At 31.9% G+C, this 19,784-nt stretch overlaps 1 protein-coding gene across 1 annotated transcript in view; it reads left to right on the top strand.

Annotated features, from left to right (window-relative positions):
* LOC113370227 (maternal protein pumilio-like) overlaps window positions 1–19,504 on the top strand; it is a 224,372-nt gene extending 204,868 nt beyond the window's left edge. Inside the window, exons 4-5 of the mRNA XM_026610900.1 lie at window positions 15,686–15,812; window positions 19,158–19,504. Coding sequence (XP_026466685.1) covers window positions 15,686–15,812; window positions 19,158–19,504 — 474 coding nt within the window. The remainder of the gene's footprint in view (window positions 1–15,685; window positions 15,813–19,157) is intronic.
* Window positions 19,505–19,784: the final 280 nt, after the last annotated feature.

Here is a 19,784-nt window from a genome sequence, read left to right as displayed (position 1 = left end):
AAACGTATACTCTGATTCATATTTTATAATTCTAATATAGAAATATTTGATAGAATTTCGTAGATTGCATTTTCAATATTAATTCTACATCTTGATGGAAATTCCTCAAATTTCTGGAGTATGATGAGTTTACCAATATCTATTTCGCGTACAACATTATGTTACCTTAATTCTTAACGTTTTTGGTTTAGTATTTATACGAGCCAGATTTTCATTAAAAAAGTGGATGAATTCATCTGTAACACCGCTATTAATTTCCGGACTCGGCGAGTTGTTTTTTGCTCGATCCATCATCGTCCGAGCAGCAGTTTTTCCACTGCTGCGTGTGTGACGCTTTTCCCACGGACGATGGAGCACGACACAACAACATCGCATCGTTTCCGAGCTTATCACTGATGATTTAATGTTTTTGACGCACGCTGTAATTCTTCGTGGTTTTCGGAATGTTATTCTGCTGGTAATAAGAGGATAAGACATTTTGATAATTAATAAAACAACACACTTTGTTTTAACCTTTAACTCATAATTAATTGATTCAGTGGGTACATACCTTTTTAGATGACGATAATTCCTAAAATTATAATCAGATATAGGCTATATCTACATATATATAAAAATAAGTCGGGTTTTCCTTCCTGACGATATAACTTCAGAACGCACGAACCGATTTCGACAATTTTGCATAAGTTGGAAAGGTCTCGGGCTTCGCAAGGTTTATAGATAAGAAAATTAGTGGTGCATGGCATCGTGCCTTAACGCAAATTGCTAGAACTTCACGCACCGTAATTAAAAATTCGAGTAATAACATTAGTGAGAATTATCAGAATTATGCTTGGTTAAGTCAACGAGCAATTCTTGCTGGAAAGAATAATAATGTACACGCACTGAATTTCACCATTCAATCAAAAAGTGCTGACGATTTGGTGACATACCAATGATTCCGACTGGTCTTCCGTTTGACTTCAAACGATTGCAATTTCCAGTTCGCCCTGCGTTCGCAATAACAAGTCGCAAGGCTTAGTGTTTGCGGGATAAATTTCAAATACATTAGTTAGAAAATCATTGTTTTTCACATGGGCAGTTATACGTTGCCTGTTTACGAGTTGGAAAACCATCCGCTTTGTTTGTGTTAATGTCAGACCAAAAAACAAAAAATGTGGTTTACCAAAGAGCACTTCAATGAAACGGATAATTTGCGGATTCACTTTCATTTACTTAGAGAAGTTCAACTAAAAAACACTTTATTTTTGTAATCGAAATAAATTCATTACTGTTGTCTAATAAAATCAAATTTTTCCTTTTCAAATATAAAACAAACAAAAAATTTCTTCATCTTTCTCACGAAACCATCTGGTGGCGAAACGGAGTTCGTCGGGTTTGCTAGTGTGTCTATAATTTAATTATACTTCAATAATTGCATTTTTGAGCATGCTTTTATTATTTATGTTATAATATTGTTTAAGCTTACAATTTTTTTTAGTAAATCAACTTTAAATTTCTCTTCCATCCATCTCCTCCCTCCAATGATGCAAGATCAGAAGAGATATAATTGATAACTACTTGTAACAAAACGGGTCGTTCGTCTCTACTTGTCGTTAGCAACTTATTAACACGTCAACAAATTTAATTAAATACGCAAGAACTTAGCGTTATCATTTTTAATAAAGTTTGTGATCTCGCTTTATGCAATAGTGAATTAAATTAACGCCTGAGGAACGGACATCTCTATTTCTTTGTGAATTCAATTTCAAATATTATATTGTCATGTTCTAACGAAATAGTAAGTTTATATATTGTAGTTGCTAATTTTAAATTAAATGATACGTTTTGAAAGAATGCGATAAAAGGATTTGTTATAGGAGGTGAAATCGTCTTGTTGCATAATAAGAGATTATGTAATTTTTATTTCTGTATCATTTATTTTATTTATTGTATAAGTTGTTACATAATCTACACTGCTTTGATATTAATATACAATTTGCTTTGAAAATTCATTTTCTTGTGGATTATAATTGAATTCAGAAATACGGTTTTATTAAAGTTTTGGTTCGTTATAATTATTGCCGCCTAAATAATATTTTGGCATAAGTAAAAGAGTGTTTTTCCGTGTAATTCATTTCGGTTTCCTGTTTCGAAAAACGAATCGAATAAGCTTAAATATCTGTTTACGGTACTTTCTGCAAATTGTAATTTACTCGATGTCAAGGAAAATTGGTGACGTTAATTGGACATTCGCGGTAATTATAGTCTAGCGAAGTGACATCGTTCCGGATGAGTTCGCGGTGCGATGTGTTTTTCCGGCACCCGCCATACCATCCCGGAATAATCGCTCACATATTAAATGGGATGGGATGGTTTTAATGCAGATTAGATAAAGACAGCATCTGATAACATTGTATGAGTAATTTAAAATATTCAGAATATTTAAATACACATTAGACTCTTTCAATATACCGACACTTTGATAGTCTGACAACTCCGATAATCCAACACCCTCGCTATCGATTTGTCTTGAAATTTTTTGGAAATTTTAACGTTATTTCCAGTATCATATGTTAAAAATTGACTTTTTCACTATAATCGAGTAATCGGAAAATTCCAGTAATCCGACACAACGAGAGCATACTCGTATATACTAAAGGACGTGGAAAACGTTGTTCAGTCATAAAAAATATTTCTAGAAAAAATTTAGTATAAAAATGAACTGATTGTGAATGTGGAAGAATGTGGTATGTAAGTGAAAGGCTAGCTAATGATATGGACGGTTTACCCACTGCGTGCGTGCAACATATAATTGTTCCTGGGGCATATTGATAGCACAGGCCAACAAAGAAAATGGTGCAAACGATTTTAATGCTGTTTTTAAGTATACTTGGGGCGCTGATTTCAAAAATGACATTGTTTTTTTCTATGAGCTTTAGTTTTCAAGATATGATATATATGATATATAAGGAATGAAAGTACAAAATAGTAATACAATTCAGAATGTTATTATAATGAGATATACCTACTCTTACATACAAACTCACAAGACCCATTCGGCCTTAGTTGGTGGGACATTAGTTGACACTGTGAAAATTTCTTTTCCGTGACGACCTAGAATGGACCTGGTTTTGGCAACTTCTTTCCAAGTTCCAGACTAGAGCTGATACAAAAAAATGGTTTGCAGATTTGAAATCAGCGCAAAAAATACTATAAGAATTAGCTCTAACATTTGATGCACCAAACAAAAAAAATTTTTGTAGGCCTGTGTAGTCATTACAAGTGTAAAAAAAACACTGCAATTACCAGCACTATTCTAATCTTAAAGTGATTTCATTTGAATTAAGTTAACATTAACATTTGGAGATTCAAGGTTTTGATATAGTATTACCGCAAATTTTATTTATTCATTAATTTTGAATCATGAAGAAAAATCTGTAGATTAATCTTTGAATTATGCTGTGGCATGTCTACTGAATATCACTTGAGATTGAGAAGACTGCGAAAAATTTCAAAGTTTTGTTATAGTTTGGTACTAGTACTTACTCAAAAACTGTTGTATTTTCACAATTTGATATTTAATTCATACTTTTTTTTATAAAATTGCTCTTTCTGCTATCATTCATGAACTATGATTATTATGAAATAGGGATTTGTGGAAGGAGGGTGATAAACTCTCTTTCAATCATTCCATTTCCAACAATAATTCCAAAATTTATTAAAATATATTGGGGGTGCATCTTAATAATTTTATTAAATTTTGGAACTAGTTTTTAAATATTTAATTTTCTTATCGGTTGAAAGAGAGGTTTTCACCCCCTTTTTAGCTCTTGATAAAAATACATTTGGCGAAAAACATTCCTTGACAGCGGGATAATAAAAATTATTCCATTACTAAAATGACTATTACGAATAATAAGGGTTTATGGTAGGAGGGTGCATATTTAGGACTGTACGTGTTTTTGATTTCTTATAAAAATATTGGTCGAAAAAAATGATATGAAAAATAAGTTTTCGGCGATTCTCAGTCATAATGAACGTGTTTATAAAATTTAATAAAAAATCGGTTAAGGTATTATTGCGACGGACAACATTATACGAGAGCTTTGTAATATATATAATGTATAATGTATAATATGTAATTGTGTGTTTCTGTTTTCAAAAACATGAACGCGAATTAATTGTTTTCCAAGTCTCCAAAATTAAGAATGTTTGCGAGTATGGCAAAGTTTGGTCTCGTGTAATTGTGTCAGCGCCCTTTGCTGGTACCGGTAACAACAAGGCCCGCGCCAGGCGCACGCGTCGAGAACTCTGCCAACGACCTGTGCTGGTGTCCGCTACTGTCGGTTACCGGCTGATCGGCGGCGCTTATATGTGCAACTGCGACACCTACATGTACAAGCTTCATGTCATAATAGACAGACAAATATTTTTTATTTGAAAATTTTAGAACCATAATATTGTAGTACTATTTATTGATTCAGTGCGCTTTATTATAATAAACACAATTAAACAATTATGCCACATATTGATATTAAACACATACCATAGTCGAGTAATCAATACTCCGTCTATATTTATAGATCTCTTCCTTCAGAAACTAGAACTGCCATAAACTGCCTTGTCTACAATTTTCGCATGTATATAATTCAACAAATGAATTATCTTCCATATATATAAAAATAAGTCGGGTTTTCCTTCCTGACGAAATAACTCCAGAACGCACGAACCGATTTCGATAATTTTGCATTCGTTGGAAAGGTTTCGGGCTCCGCAAGGTTTTTAGCTAAGAAAATTAGTGTTGCATGGCATGTGCCCTAATGCAAATTGCTGGAATTTCACGCACAGTAATTAAAATTTCGAGTAATGACATTAGTGAGAATTATCAGAATTATGCTTGGTTAAGTCAACTAGCAATTATTGCCGCAAAGAATAATGATGTACACGCACTGAATTTCACCATTCAATCAAAAATTGCTGGCGATTTGGTGACATACCAATAATTCCGACTGGTTTTCCGTTTGACTTCAAACAATTGCGCCAGTTCGCCTTGCGTTCGTAATAACAAGACGCAAGGCCAATCGCTTAGTGTTGCGGGATAAATTTCAAATAGATTATTTAGAAAATCATTGTTTTTCACATGGGCAGTTATACGTTCCCTGTTCACGAGTTGGAAAACCATCCGCTTTGTTTGTGTTAACGTCAGACCAAAAAACAAAAAATGTGGTTTACCAAAGAGCACTTCAATAAAATGGATAATTGGCGGATTCACTTTCATTTACTTAGAGAAGTTCAACTAAAAAACACTTTATTTTTGTAATCGAAATAAATTCATTACTGTTGTGCAATAAAATCAAATTTTACCTGTTCAAATATAAAACAAACAAAAAATTTCTTCATCTTTCTCACGAAACCATCTGGTGGCGAAATGGAGTTCGTCGGGTTTGCCAGTCTTCTAATAATATTTACATGATCCCAATAAGTTAAATTTATATTACCCAACTGAATTGATTATGTATGTATATATTAGCTTATTTATCAGAAAGTTCATCGTAACGAATTGTAGAGAGCGCTTGAATAATTTATACATATTGATGACGTTACTGGGATATACTCGTATGTACGATATTCATGAGAGTTCTTGGTATTGTACGTTGATGTAGGTAAATACGACGCACAATTGCGGTACATTTGGGTTTATCTGCCAAAATGGCATTGTGTTAAAGTTTTATCTATAGGTACAGTGTGTTGTAATGTACCAGCAGTCCTTTAGCTGTACCTTTTCGCGACCTCCACATGTAACACCTATATGCTTCAAGCTTATAGTATCACAGAATCATGTCATGATTCATAATGTAACGAATTATAAATAAGAGATCGAGGATATATGTTGAATATTTACAGAGTATGTATGAAGATACATATTTTAAATATTCTATAAAAGCATGGCATATTTGCGGAAATACAGTTCAACTCGAAACAATGTTTACTTTTGCCATAATTAGTACCTTATAAGGTACTGATAATCGTTTGCTTTTGACAAATTAATAAATAATAATAAAGTAAATCAACAATTTTGCTAAATGTCCTTAACTGGACAGTTGTAAATATAGTAAAAATAAAAAAATCTGTTTTGATATTTTCTCAATTTAATATATAATATTCACATTTTTTCATGTAAATAACATGCTTCAATATGGCTATTTCTCTTAACATTAATATAAACTACAACATAACGAGCCTTTCTGATTTTTTCACTATGAGTTTACATTTTACCGCATAACAACGTAATCATAATCACTCATCATTCTAAAGTAATAAGAGTTTTTATAAATCGGTCGTTATTTTTCAGTTTAGATTAATCTTGCGAAAAGCTCTAAGGCGCCGCATAAAGTTTCATTTATTATAAAGATACAATGCAGCTTTCATAACCGCGTTGCATGCGAGCAATAATATTTTTTAAAAGTTTTATAATACGTATATTTAATTGAATCTGAGAAATGTTTTATAGGACTAGGATATTGCGCTTCATAAGTTTTTTTTAAATTTAACAAGGTTTAAAAAAATGAAGAAGTTGTTTTTGATCTTACGCATGAACAGCTAATACCCTTTAATCTACGCTTCATTAATTTGCATATTTAATATAAATCGAATGGAGTACGAAGGCTGTATAATCTCTTTATAATATTGTGGTTTAACCGTATTGATTTTATTGTAAACCATTGATATGAGAACTATTAGCCACACGAATCGCACGCAATAATTCCAGTTCAATATACCGTGTTTCTGATTGTATTCCTGGGAATAGTGATATTGCTCTATGTTATGGCATGATAATAGAGCAATAAATGGAAGATGTACAACGAATGATAACCATTATTGCTAAATGATGGACATAAATATTTGGTTTTAAATATAATAAATATACACAGAACATAATTAATAATAATAACTAGAAAATGTAGTAATTATATCATCTTATTAACTAAGCATCACAGCTTATTTCATTTCAAGTAATCTGTTTACTCCAATTATAACTTGCGAAGCACAAACATATAAATCCGCACTTAGTTCTCTTATTAGCTAATTATATGAGAGCGACGGTTTCAAATACCTTTTATGCAATGAATAATTTTCAAACGAGAATAACTTTGCACGGCAAATTCATAAAATTGATTAATTAAATTCGACGTGGTGGTTCTGTAGCATAGTACATATATTGATATTTTGAGTGACGCGGTTGCACTAAAGCTTCTAGACCAAGAGCCAGTGAACCTTTTGAATAACGGTGTTCCTGTAAGGCTGAAAATTTTTGTACAGGTGATTCTTAACGTGCTAAGTACGGAAACGACGGTCTGGCAGGTTTTAGCCCTGCACATCATGGTCGTCCAGGCGTTTGAAAGTGTAAAAAATACCCGAAAATTAAACTTGTTCCTGTAAGGTTCAAATTTTTATACGATGTAATTCACTCATTGAGAAGTTCGAAAATCAATCTGCCAGACCATTTCGACCTGCACAAGTACCTGCCAGACGAGCCGGAAAGTGAGCAAAAAATGCCCCAAAATAAACTTTGTCCTGTAAAGCTGGAATTTACATATGTGTTTATCTAAGCAATTCGAAAAAGGTCTGTGCAATTGCCAGACCATTCTGGCTAGCATAAGCCCTTGCCAGACGAGGGCAAAAATGCTATGGCGGGAGGACGAGTAATAGGCGTTGCGTAAAAACTTAGCATATATTCAAACTATATTATGAGAAATTACAATTTATATAAAATATTACAAATTTAAAAAGGTCTGTGCAATTGCCAGACCATTCTGGCTAGCATAAGCCCTTGCCAGACGAGGGCAAAAATGCTATGGCGGGAGGGCGAGTAATAGGCGTTGCGTGAAAACTTAGCATATATTCAAACTATATTATGAGAAATTACAATTTATATAAAATATTACAAATTTAAAAATTTTAACATTACCGCCTATGTGTTGATCAGCTCCGTTTGCATCCTCCTCAGCAATACGAAAAGGATGTTGTGATATTATTTCAAAAATTGAAGAAGGAACGGTATCTTCCACGAACCAATTGAAATCAAATATTTTTTCAATCAATATCCAGACAGTATTTTGAGGTTTAAGAATTGTTGGTACTTTTAAATGACTATTTAAAAACTATATCTACTCGTGCGGCATGTGCTGCCATTATTTTTTTGAAATATTACCAAATGTTTTTGGTATATTTTTCATTGAATGCAGTAAATAAAATCCATCGAAAACAACAGCATCATACCAAATTGTTTCGTAATCAGTTATATTTAGTTTCGTTATCAGTTGCTTGTAAGACTTCAATCATTGCTGATTTCGCGGTTTTATAGATAGTTCCATCTGCGTGGCAAAGTGACATTAAAACTAGTTGGTATTCGTATTTTGCCTTGAGGCAAGTTACATAAACTTCCCGACTTAATCAATAAAAAATAAATTAATTTATGAGTGATTAAAAGTATTACGAGTGGATTTATTGCAGATAATTGAAAACGAACGAACACGACGTTAACTCGGGGTATTTTCTAAAAGCAAAGAACCAGTTTTCGTAAGATTTCAATGGTTCAGTATGTTCATTAAGACCAAGTACTCTGGCGTTATACCAAGTAAATTGTCTAAGTTTAATTTTAACAAATGTGAAATTAACTACTTATTTTCTCAAACTTTGATGAATTTTTAAAATTAAACTACTTGTCGTAATGCGGTAATATCTCACTAAATTCTATAAGACCATGATATATATATCCCCCAAAAAAAATTCCATGAAAATCGGCTTAAATTTTGTTTTCAACAGTTAATTACAAGAAAACGGCTCGGTAGATTTTCACCTAAAACTAATCAGTATCATTCCCAACTAATATCTTTCAAACAGTTTTTTGATTTTTTAAAATCAATTCGGTGGTATGAGCTTAAGTGTGGACGAAAAGTTTAACAATTTCTCCAAATTACAAAGAAACGGCAGATCGTCGCACTAAACAGACAAACGATAGTCCTCATCGAGGTACATCAAATGGCTTTTGATTTTCTGAAATGGGTTCAGGCGTTTTTGAGCAAACGTCGATAAAAGGTCTAATTTTGATAAATGCCAAAAAAAGCGATATTATTTTTTGCAAATTTTGATGAATTTTTAAATCGGTCCAGTCGTTTTTGAGAAAACGTCGATTTACTTACGGAAAAAAATCTGTTCACACATACATACTTTTTCCAAATTTGGCCTCATTCGATTCAGAATGGCTTGAAACGTCGAGAAAACATAAAATTAACGAATCAGATTTTTTGATGAAAACAAACTTTTTCGGGAAGCTAACAATTGTAATGGGATATGATAATATTTTTTCCAGATCAATATTTTATTGGATTTATCGCGCTAATAGGCGACCAACCAATCACGTTGGACACGAATTTCGTGAATTTTATTATTAGCTTTAATAGGTTTCTTCTTTTTTTCTGAAGAAGAAATTTATAATTTTTACCTGTGAAACTTTTTCTTCAAATCTCTTACCCTCCGTTGAACATTCAGAAATGAATGTTTTTTTCCAATTTTCACCTATTTTCATAAAATTCAATAGCTACTCAATAGAAGCCTGAATTGAAGTATTAATTAGCGATATATCTGATAATGATGATTAATTCATGATGATATATATTTCATTGTAACTAATTAAACTTATTTTGACCATAATTTGTAATTTCTTATAATATAGTTTGAATATATGCTAAGTTTTCATTCGCCATAGCATTTTTGCCCTCGTCTGGCAAGGGCTTATGCTAGCCAGAATGGTCTGGCAATTGCACAGACCTTTTTCGAATTGCTTAGATAAACACATATGTAAATTCCAGCTTTACAGGACAAAGTTTATTTTGGGGCATTTTTTGCTCACTTTCCGGCTCGTCTGGCAGGTACTTGTGCAGGTCGAAATGGTCTGGCAGATTGATTTTCGAACTTCTCAATGAGTGAATTACATCGTATAAAAATTTGAACCTTACAGGAACAAGTTTAATTTTCGGGTATTTTTTACACTTTCAAACGCCTGGACGACCATGATGTGCAGGGCTAAAACCTGCCAGACCGTCGTTTCCGTACTTAGCACGTTAAGAATCACCTGTACAAAAATTTTCAGCCTTACAGGAACACCGTTATTCAAAAGGTTCACTGGCTCTCAGTCTATTCATAAACGAGCATACATTATGAATCCATATATGTGCATGCATAATAACTTAGTTCTGTGTAAATAGCATATCGCTTGTATAAATAGGAATATATGTATATATCATTATCTATACAATGTTGCTTTAGAATTAAACAGCTAACGCGAGCAGCCAGATTTTCTATGACTCTCCTAAGTTTTCGGATATCAAGGATGTAGAATGCCACATTACATACTGGGTAGAATTTGATACAAAGAAAAAACATCCCTGAGTACATTATACTGGTTTATTACAGAACAATCATGTTCCTAAAAATAAAAAGAAGGGTGCGCGTAAGTAAAACTTATTTGCTACTGTACAAGATGGCATTTAAGTAAAAAATAAATACATCATATAACAATTTTGAATAATGTTTCTTAGTAATACGGTAACACTCGTGATGCACACATTTATTAGTATCAATTTATACACATTTATGTAATGTGTGTAAGTATGGCTTTATACTTCAAATATGACATGATCGGTTTGTCATTGTAATTATCATTTAGAAATGAACCATTATTAGAGAAATGAAGTAATTGCTGATTAATAACTTCTATAATATTCGCTTACACGGTGGATTATGTTAAACAACGCTTAAACAAATATTGTTTTCACAATTTCACTCATCATCATATAATATTTGTGTTTGAAGAACTTCATGTAATTAAAATTAACAAACATTCATTGACTGCTTATATGTTTTTTTTACTTTTTCGCTGGCGATATAATCTCATTCTTCGAACAGCTGTAATATCTATCTTGCCTAAAAAATATTTTCCATTTTAATGGCTTCAAAGAATTATAGAAACTACGAATAATATAGAAATAATTTCTAATCTATAAACTTATGTTTAGAACAAATGTTTAATTTGTTTTACTATTTTCAAGGAACAGGGTTAAATATTCTTCTGATTCAGGCACTTTTCATTAAATCAAGATTTGTACTACGATGTAATTTCGAAATGTTTATCTATCTATGTCGATTTCCTTGTTTATATCGGTACGTATACAACGACAGATCTTTATTCACATACGCGACGACTAATCACAATCGACCCGTATAGAAATGATATCATCAAGAGCGAATGACGAATCATTGGCACTCGGCTCTTATCTTATATGCCGTAACGCACTTCCGTTGCATTTTTACACTTTAGTTGCCCCTAAAGAAGTTTTACTTCAATATATTTGCTAATTTTTATGTTTTGGACGGGCTACTTGCATTACTTGTTATCTTCCCGAATAACTCTGCATTTGCTGAAATGCTCGAGCCATCGATTCTCTGTGGTATTGTCCAAATTTTACTCGAAAACTTGTTACAGTGACTTGTTACTGCCATATGTTAAGCGATTACATTTTCCTCTGACTGTGCGATTTTCCTATTCCGTTCAGTCCAGCTTCCCACATCGGTTCGATCCAGTACACAACACAGCATACTAATGCAATTTGTCTATTTTAATCACACAAGCTGAACGCGAACTTGCCGAACCCGAGATACTTGCGGTATATGTGTTTCTTGATGTTCGACCTTAATCAGATTGAATTCTTATTGACCGAACCCCCTCGGACGGGGAGCTATCAGATCTTTCTCAAATGGCTCGAATCGAATCGTTCGGCTCACTAATGGCGAAAATGCTCAATCAGGTCTGTTTCTGTATGTGACAGGTCCCCGGAATAGATATGATGTACCGCTCATCTCTTAACCTACGAGATATGCTAAGATATCTTCTTATTTGACATGACGACGTTATTGCACGCTGGGGATGAGGCGAGATGCCTCTCGGATATCAATCGATTCGTGCATGATAGGTACATGATATGTAATAAACAAGGTAATAGGCAGATACATGTAATAGGCAGATACATGAAATTTACACGTGTTTTTTATATAGTAACTAGCAAACCCGACGAACTCCGTTTCGCCACCAGATGGTTTCGGGAGAAAGATGAAGAATTTTTTTGTTTGTTTTATATTTGAAAAGGAAAAATTTGATCAGGAGAGAAAACCCGACTTATTTTATATATATAGAAGATAATCTTTTTGCAATTATTTAAAACAATTGCAATTATTGATCATTTTTATTACTCGAATTTTCAATTGCGGTGCGTGAAGTTCCAGCAATATGCATCAGGGCACGATGCCTTGCACCACTAATTTTCTTAGCTATAAACCTTGCGGAGCGCGAGACCTTTCCAACGAATGCAAAATTGTCGAAATCGGTTCTGGAGTTATTTCGTCAGGAAGGAAAACCCGACTTATTTATATATATATATAAAAGATATTCTATGATACTCTACAACTAATCTAAATTTTTTAATTTGATCTATATGTTAACCATTACCTCTCGCGAATTCCGAGATTTATATGAATTTTCGGTATCCGAGTGGAAAGGGTTCATTCTTAACTGTACATAATTTTTAACTTATTATAAATTTGTATTACTAGGCTTAGTATGTCATAAGTATCGTTGCATTTTAAGTGTAGTGCCTATACATAATTATTTCGAGTATTCTATATCAATTTGCATTTTCGTTCTCTACATCCCGATGCCTTAATTAGTTTTCTGCTTAACGAACTTAGTTTTCGCACTTGCATAGTATTAAGAAAGTTTACGAATCCAATTAACAGTCTCCTTAAATAATTTTTAGCGAATTTTTCGAAACAACAATCACCAACTTTTAATAATATTAAAAGCAGTTTTTTTGTGTCTTATAAAATCTAATTAATTTTATTTAAAATTTTTACTTAAAATCAATTTAAGTAATCAGGTACTGAATATTATAGTAAAATGATAACATGTGCATTAAAGATAATGTATTCATCAATTTATTTATAGTAAGATCTGATTTATGCATGATTATATGCTTCCTTGAATTCATTACAAACACAGTTAAAGTAATTATATGCCACTATTTCATTGTTTTGAATATTCATATGATCACGGACAACATTTTTACAAATGTATAAAAAGTTTCCTGAGTTTCACATATTGTTCAAAATATTATATAGTACAATACATAGGACACGGTTTTATGTGTATTGTTTTAAACGTGTTGTGAAGGTTAGAGTTCACGACGTGTCGTGAGAGCAACGACCAAGGCGCCTCATTCAGGTATGCTTCGACATTGGTTTTCCTCCTGAGTTGTACTCTTCATCATCACTTTACTAAAACTTGCATTCGAAGCATAGGTTATGTAGATTATGGACGATGTTTCGAAATATAGGGACCGATTCTGCCGCAATGTTATGATAAGTTCATGTTATGAAGAATTTTCCATAGTAATATAGACAAAAGTTATGCGGTTGGTGTTCAGTCAGGCGAATTTCTCAGGTTTTTTCATACAAAACATAACCTAAAAGCCGCACAAATGTCAAAAAAACGATGTTAGATAAGTGTGTGTTTCTGATTCCTCTTAGGTAAGATACGAGTGACGTTGTAGTTTATGTTTAAAACGCCGGAATGAACAGCAAATACATGATATTTTGACAGCATTCAGTATGATTCATTCGCATAATGTATGGGGAGTCGGAGCGTAACATGCCATGCCGTAACATTTCTCTGTTATGCGCAGAATCGGTCCAATAATGTATTAAACTACATAGTAAATTTTTTTATGCTCATATATTTACAACTGTCTAGTTATAGGGGACGTCCAATAATCTCGTGAGGTTTTTAGAGTGTGGGGGATTTGACAAAAAATGGGGTACGTGGTTGAGGGAGGGGTATAGTAAGATATTACGTGTATTTATTTCTACTTGAATTTAAAAGAAAAAGCAAAAATTTTCAAAAAAATCAAAAATTCCACATTTTTTCTCCTAAATAAAAATACCCGTGATATTTGGTAGTGAAGGGGGTGGGTAATATTCGATATTACCACGTATCAACAAGGGGGAGGGGTGTCCAAATTTTTTTAAAAAAATTGATTGATTAATGAACCATAAATAACCCACATAAGTGAATAATGGACCATAGCAACATATTCATTTTTTTAGCAATGTTGATGTCATATTGATAAAAATTACTGAAGAATTTGACGTGTTTTCTGATTATTTCTCGGTGATATTCAATGTTTTATAATATTTGACTATTCAAATGTTATTCGCCTTTAAAGTTTTATTCGGATACAACTTTAACTTAATAATTAAATTGGTTTTTCTGAATATCTCTATATTTTATTCTGAATGTGAAAATCTGAGCACTGATCAAAATCTGAACATGATATCGTTAAAAATTTGGTGATTTGTAATTGCAAGCAATAGATACTTGAATACTCATAAAAATCCAATCAAAATATAATAATAAATATTTCATTATATTTTCTTTAGCTATAATTTACCCTTTCAACAAAACCAGATAATTTTTGCCTCGATGATACATCACAACCAAAACCTGACACTTTCATTATTTTATTAAATGAGTTAAATTAATTAATTCATAATCAATTGATTCACTTACTTTCTTGTTGAGAAATAAAAAAAAATTCAATATTATCATTTTACCCAGTACAGATTTAAAGTTTTATAACATCTGTTAGCCAGTCAAGCGTTCTGTAATTAATCTTGTTTCATCTGATAAAGCATTTCACAGAATTCTATTACTGAATAATCATACGCCTTTAATCTGACTAAGACGTCTTATTTAAAGAAATAATAAATAGGATAATATTCTTATGAATGCTTTCGTTATAGGATTTATATAGATACACACGATATTATGCGAAATGGATTAAACTTATTTTATTAGGTTTAGGATCGTTCAAGTATTACATAAGCAGATTTATTACAATTATTTACCCCCCCCCATCCCCCTTGTCAGCAAAAGTGAGCAAGGCTCTACCCCATGCTTACGTAAACATTTTGCAATTAATATAAAAAAATAAAAATACTACCTATGACGTAATCATCATCCAGACTCCCCTGCCCCCCATGTCAACCCAAAATAAGCAAATCAACAACCCCCGGCCCCCCTATAGTGCTTACGTAATACTTGAACGGCCCCTTTGCAATGTAGACCATTTTTATTATTGTATAGTAATTTTTACACTTATCCAACAAGTGAAACTGTAGAAAATAAAGACCAATAATACGAAATGTTCTGACCATTGGAAGAGATTTTGAAAATTGGCATATCTTAATGTAACATAATTTTTTTTTTATAATTTTGCCCTGGTAGTGTTGTAGCGTAGGGTTCTCTGGCAAGTGCGATTTGATGATCCTCGGGGTGGCTTTTGTAATTGCCTGAATGTGTTCGTATTTATCTAGACAAATTTAACCGTATAGAAACTTTATACTAATATTTAAATTAAGAAAATTATGTACATCTGGTGCACACAGTGCAAATACAATAAACTTAAAATGGTTGTGTGATAATTATAATATATTATAGGAAATTGTTTATTTTCTATGTCTTTTACCTGACCCATATTTACCTAATTGATATTCTTCTTCCTCCACTAACCCGATCTCTCTGTTTTCGCAGATGGCGCCCTCGGCCAAGAAACTATGGGATAACAAGGCGGCTGGCGATTGCAAGCCGCCGCTGCCGCCTTTGCACCTGCCCGCACCGCACGAACAACTCTGGAGGGACAGCACGTGGTCCACACAAGGTGAGTTTGACACCGATGTTAACTTTTAATTGATCTTGCGCAAAATTTACGGTCTAATGAAATTGAGACTGGCAGATGTTGCAGGAAGCCAGGATGTAAAGGATTTTGTATCCGCTGTTGAACCAATGCATTTATTAGTTAAATGAATTTTTATCTTCTAATTAGTAGAATAAAAGTTGAATATATTTTTTTGCTTAATTTTTATAAAATGAGTTAGAGAGTTATTATCGTTGGTGTTGGGCTTTTAATGCTTTATACGTGCTCACTACTTTTAAACTGCTATACGTTCGTAATTGCTGTTACAATGTTTACCCGCGTTGAAATAAAATTAATTAAAGTTTGTGTTAATTCTGACTATTTAATTGAATCACATTTTTTCAACTATTTGAAAGTTAATTCGAAATCCAGATGCGCTTCATTAAACGTGCTATTGCGCAATGTAAATGTCGAATTACGTTATCTGCATTGAAAATGTATAAGAATTGATTTCTCTATAGTCGTGTTATAAATGCCTCTTCTATATATAGCTCGTAATATTGTTTATTGATTTTTCAGTTACAACCGTACTCTCTGTAATCTCTTTGCCTTCAATGTTTGTAGTATTTTGTATAGGTATTTTATATCATACAATTGTGAAATATTTATCACTGATATCCCGTTCAGCTCGAAGAATTTTAAAGAATCGATACTTCGTTTTGCTTGAAATGCCTTTAGAATATCCAATTAGTTACGATTGGAAAAATACCAAGAAATATTGTCGTACCTACAACTTTTAATGACAGTGTAATCAGATTATATAATAATAATTTTTCCTGATATATAGAGAATTGTATTCAGTATTGATTACTTAGCTATATACAACATCATAAACATAATTTTTGCTCGTTGTGTAATAATATCTATATTCTTGATTTGTTTTTATCTTTACTATATAAAAACAAATGAATCGACAAAAAACAACAGTATTATTTCTATTGTATTATCGTTCTGGATGAGTTTATAAATTGTTTTGATGTAAAAAATATTCAATGATGATTTAGATGGAATCAAATCATTTTCTTTTTCTCTGACATCATGTTTCTTTATTATCTAATGAATCATGAAAAGCAACCACGAACGAGCGGTCTCAAAGTTGCTCGGTTCTGCATTTGTAAACTGTGTGTGGCATTTCTGACTTCTTTAAAAGTCTTTGTATGGGTTTAACCTTCAACTTATCACAGCCATTAAATTAACCATCTGTTCGTGGTTAACGTAAAATCGTATTTATGTACTAGTTATAGTTTTTGCTACGATCTTTCTACGTGTTTTTTTTCTCCGGATTTATTATGAACCAGATAAACCGTAGTTTTGGCAAATAAGATTGAGCAAAATTGATCATAAATTTTGTTGCAATTATGATTGCAAATTCATGTTTATTGATTTATATTATTTATAAATTATACACTTGCATTTAATATCCAATAAAATGAGCAACAACATGTATCTTTCAATGATTTTTTCATGTATCATCTTAAAACTCTTAAAAATAAATAGTAAAAATTGTTCTAGCCTTCAATTCCATCATTCACTATAATCCTTTTTGTAAATTACTTCTATGAAATATCACACATTTCCACAGCTCCAACAGTACAAATTGTACCTAATTAATTTACACATTTGCTATTAATTGCAATTCGAAAAAAGTTTACAAATGAGCATCTGTCTGAACTTTAAAGTCGTTTATTATTACTGGCTAAAAATATTTCATTAATCGCAAGTAACTTATCCCCAAATGACGCAATTTATTTTCAAATTATTGTTGAGGTGGATTCATCAAAACTTTCAAAATCCCTACTTAAAGATTCCTTACTCGTTCAAGAATATTATAAATATAATTAGGTATGCAGAATGCGTAACACAAATTATTTTGTAAAATATTTTCTAATTTATTTTTTCCATTTTCAAGATATTCAAATTATGTTTTGCAACAACTCAATATTGATTAATTGTTTTTTACAAATACTTTGTTGTTTTTTTTAATAATTATCTAAATTAATTTAATCAATGTTTTATCCATTTGGTTACAAGTTGATTGAAGCTTCAAGTTTCCTTGGCGTTTTTGCATTTTGTTTGCAGAAGTTTTTGTCGAGGATGAATAATTTGTATTTATCTTCTTCGTTCTTGAAACGAATGGAATTTTCCAAAGAGCATTGTTGATACATAAAACGATATATTTACGGGAAGAATATTTTTTTTGTAAATGCTGAACTTATTAATTGTAAATAATAAATAGTCATAATCTGTATGTTATGTTAAATTATAATAATACATGTCATTTCAGTCTCAAAAGTACAACATTAATAGAGTTAACTCACTAATAATAGACTTTATATTTATAATTTATAAAAATTTCATTTTTCTCTTTTTGAATTATTATTATTATTATTATTATTATGATTATTATTATTATTTAAACTATATGCTTTTATAAATTATCTGTATATTTTCATTTACATCAAACTTACATACATACATATTCATAAATTAGAAAACTTACCAATGGGTAGCTCTCTAAAAACATTATAGCCTTGTAAAGTCTCAGAATAATTACTGACCTAAATGTCTTTTAATCATAAGGCTGATTGTAATTTAAATATGAGTAAAAAAAAATTAAATTATAATTATTAACGATTTAAGGCTCTATTTAATTTAAATTAAATATAAAATGTGTATATGGTGATCATAAGAACAATAAGTTGGATGTTCCATGGATGTTGTATCGTTTTGATATTTCCAAGAATTTGACTCGCAGAGGAATACGAATTTGTTGAGGTTGCCAAACAGATACAAAAAACTAAATTTGCATAGAGACACAATAATTAACTCTATCATGTTTAATATTGCACCAAAAGCGATTTCAAATATTGATTTATATGCCTTCATGTATTGTTTAAAGATAAATCCTTAAATGTATCTGTTTTTTACTTGGTCCGTTTATGGATGATATTTTAGTAATTAGTTTTAATATACGCAATTCACTGAACTAGTATTTTATTTTAGTAAAATAATTTATACATCATTATCACGAATCATTTGCACGAAATTTATTATATTTAAAATATTACATAATTAGTTAGATCAATGGCTTATATTTCTACTACAAAAACCATATTTTTTCGGTTACCTTTGACTTCCTTTTTGTATTACAATATCTTTAACTTCTTTCTCTCAGTGGGTTGTGCATGACGATGCATCTTCCTGCAAGTTTTACCAATACGACACAACGCCTTCACATCTTTCTCATAACTTTCTTAAACGCAATACTACAGTCAGAAAATAACTTACATGAACTTTGTTATTTTGCAGAAGTGTCACAAGCTATGATGTCTTCTCGTCGTGCATTTCCTGCTCAGATCGGCAGCAGTGGCGCTGACAATGCTTCCATATTGTCACCACGCGATTCAACGAGCGGTCTAGGTGTAAAAATGGTGGAATATGTATTAGGTGGATCCCCTACGGCCAAAGAGAGCCCAGCTGGTAATAACGATGTCAAACAAGAAGCACAAGGGCAAAATCAGACACAAAATTCGAGCGCTAATAATAAGGACAACAAGGGTGGCAGCCCATTTGACGTCAATGGCAAAAAGGAAGATTGTTGCCTGCAGCAAAATGGACAAGTCAACGGAGTTGATGATGATAAAGGATTCAAGTAAGTTAATAAAATAAGTGTATAATTTTTAATTCTTGAATTCTCGGGATGTGTTATTTCAATGGTTGTTTCATTTTTAGTGATTTTAATTTGACACGGATTGTAATTGAAGAAATTGTTAGTTTTAAGTAACTCGATTTCTGTTCCTTTTGCTTCCAATTTGATGAATTCTATTTCCTTCGATTGCTGGACGTCACATCCGGCTCGAAGGACCAATGTTTTTTTTAGATGGTTGTTGTGATTGATTGCTTTGCTTTTTGAAGGACCAATTATAAAATACTTCA

Source organism: Ctenocephalides felis, unplaced genomic scaffold (assembly GCF_003426905.1).
Source record: "Ctenocephalides felis isolate EL2017-DRISC unplaced genomic scaffold, ASM342690v1 CF-g0.4_SCAFFOLD_01492, whole genome shotgun sequence".
Lineage (NCBI taxonomy): Eukaryota > Metazoa > Arthropoda > Insecta > Siphonaptera > Pulicidae > Ctenocephalides > Ctenocephalides felis.
The sequence above is the reverse complement of the archived record's forward strand: the minus strand, read 5'-3'. Positions and strand labels throughout refer to the sequence as shown.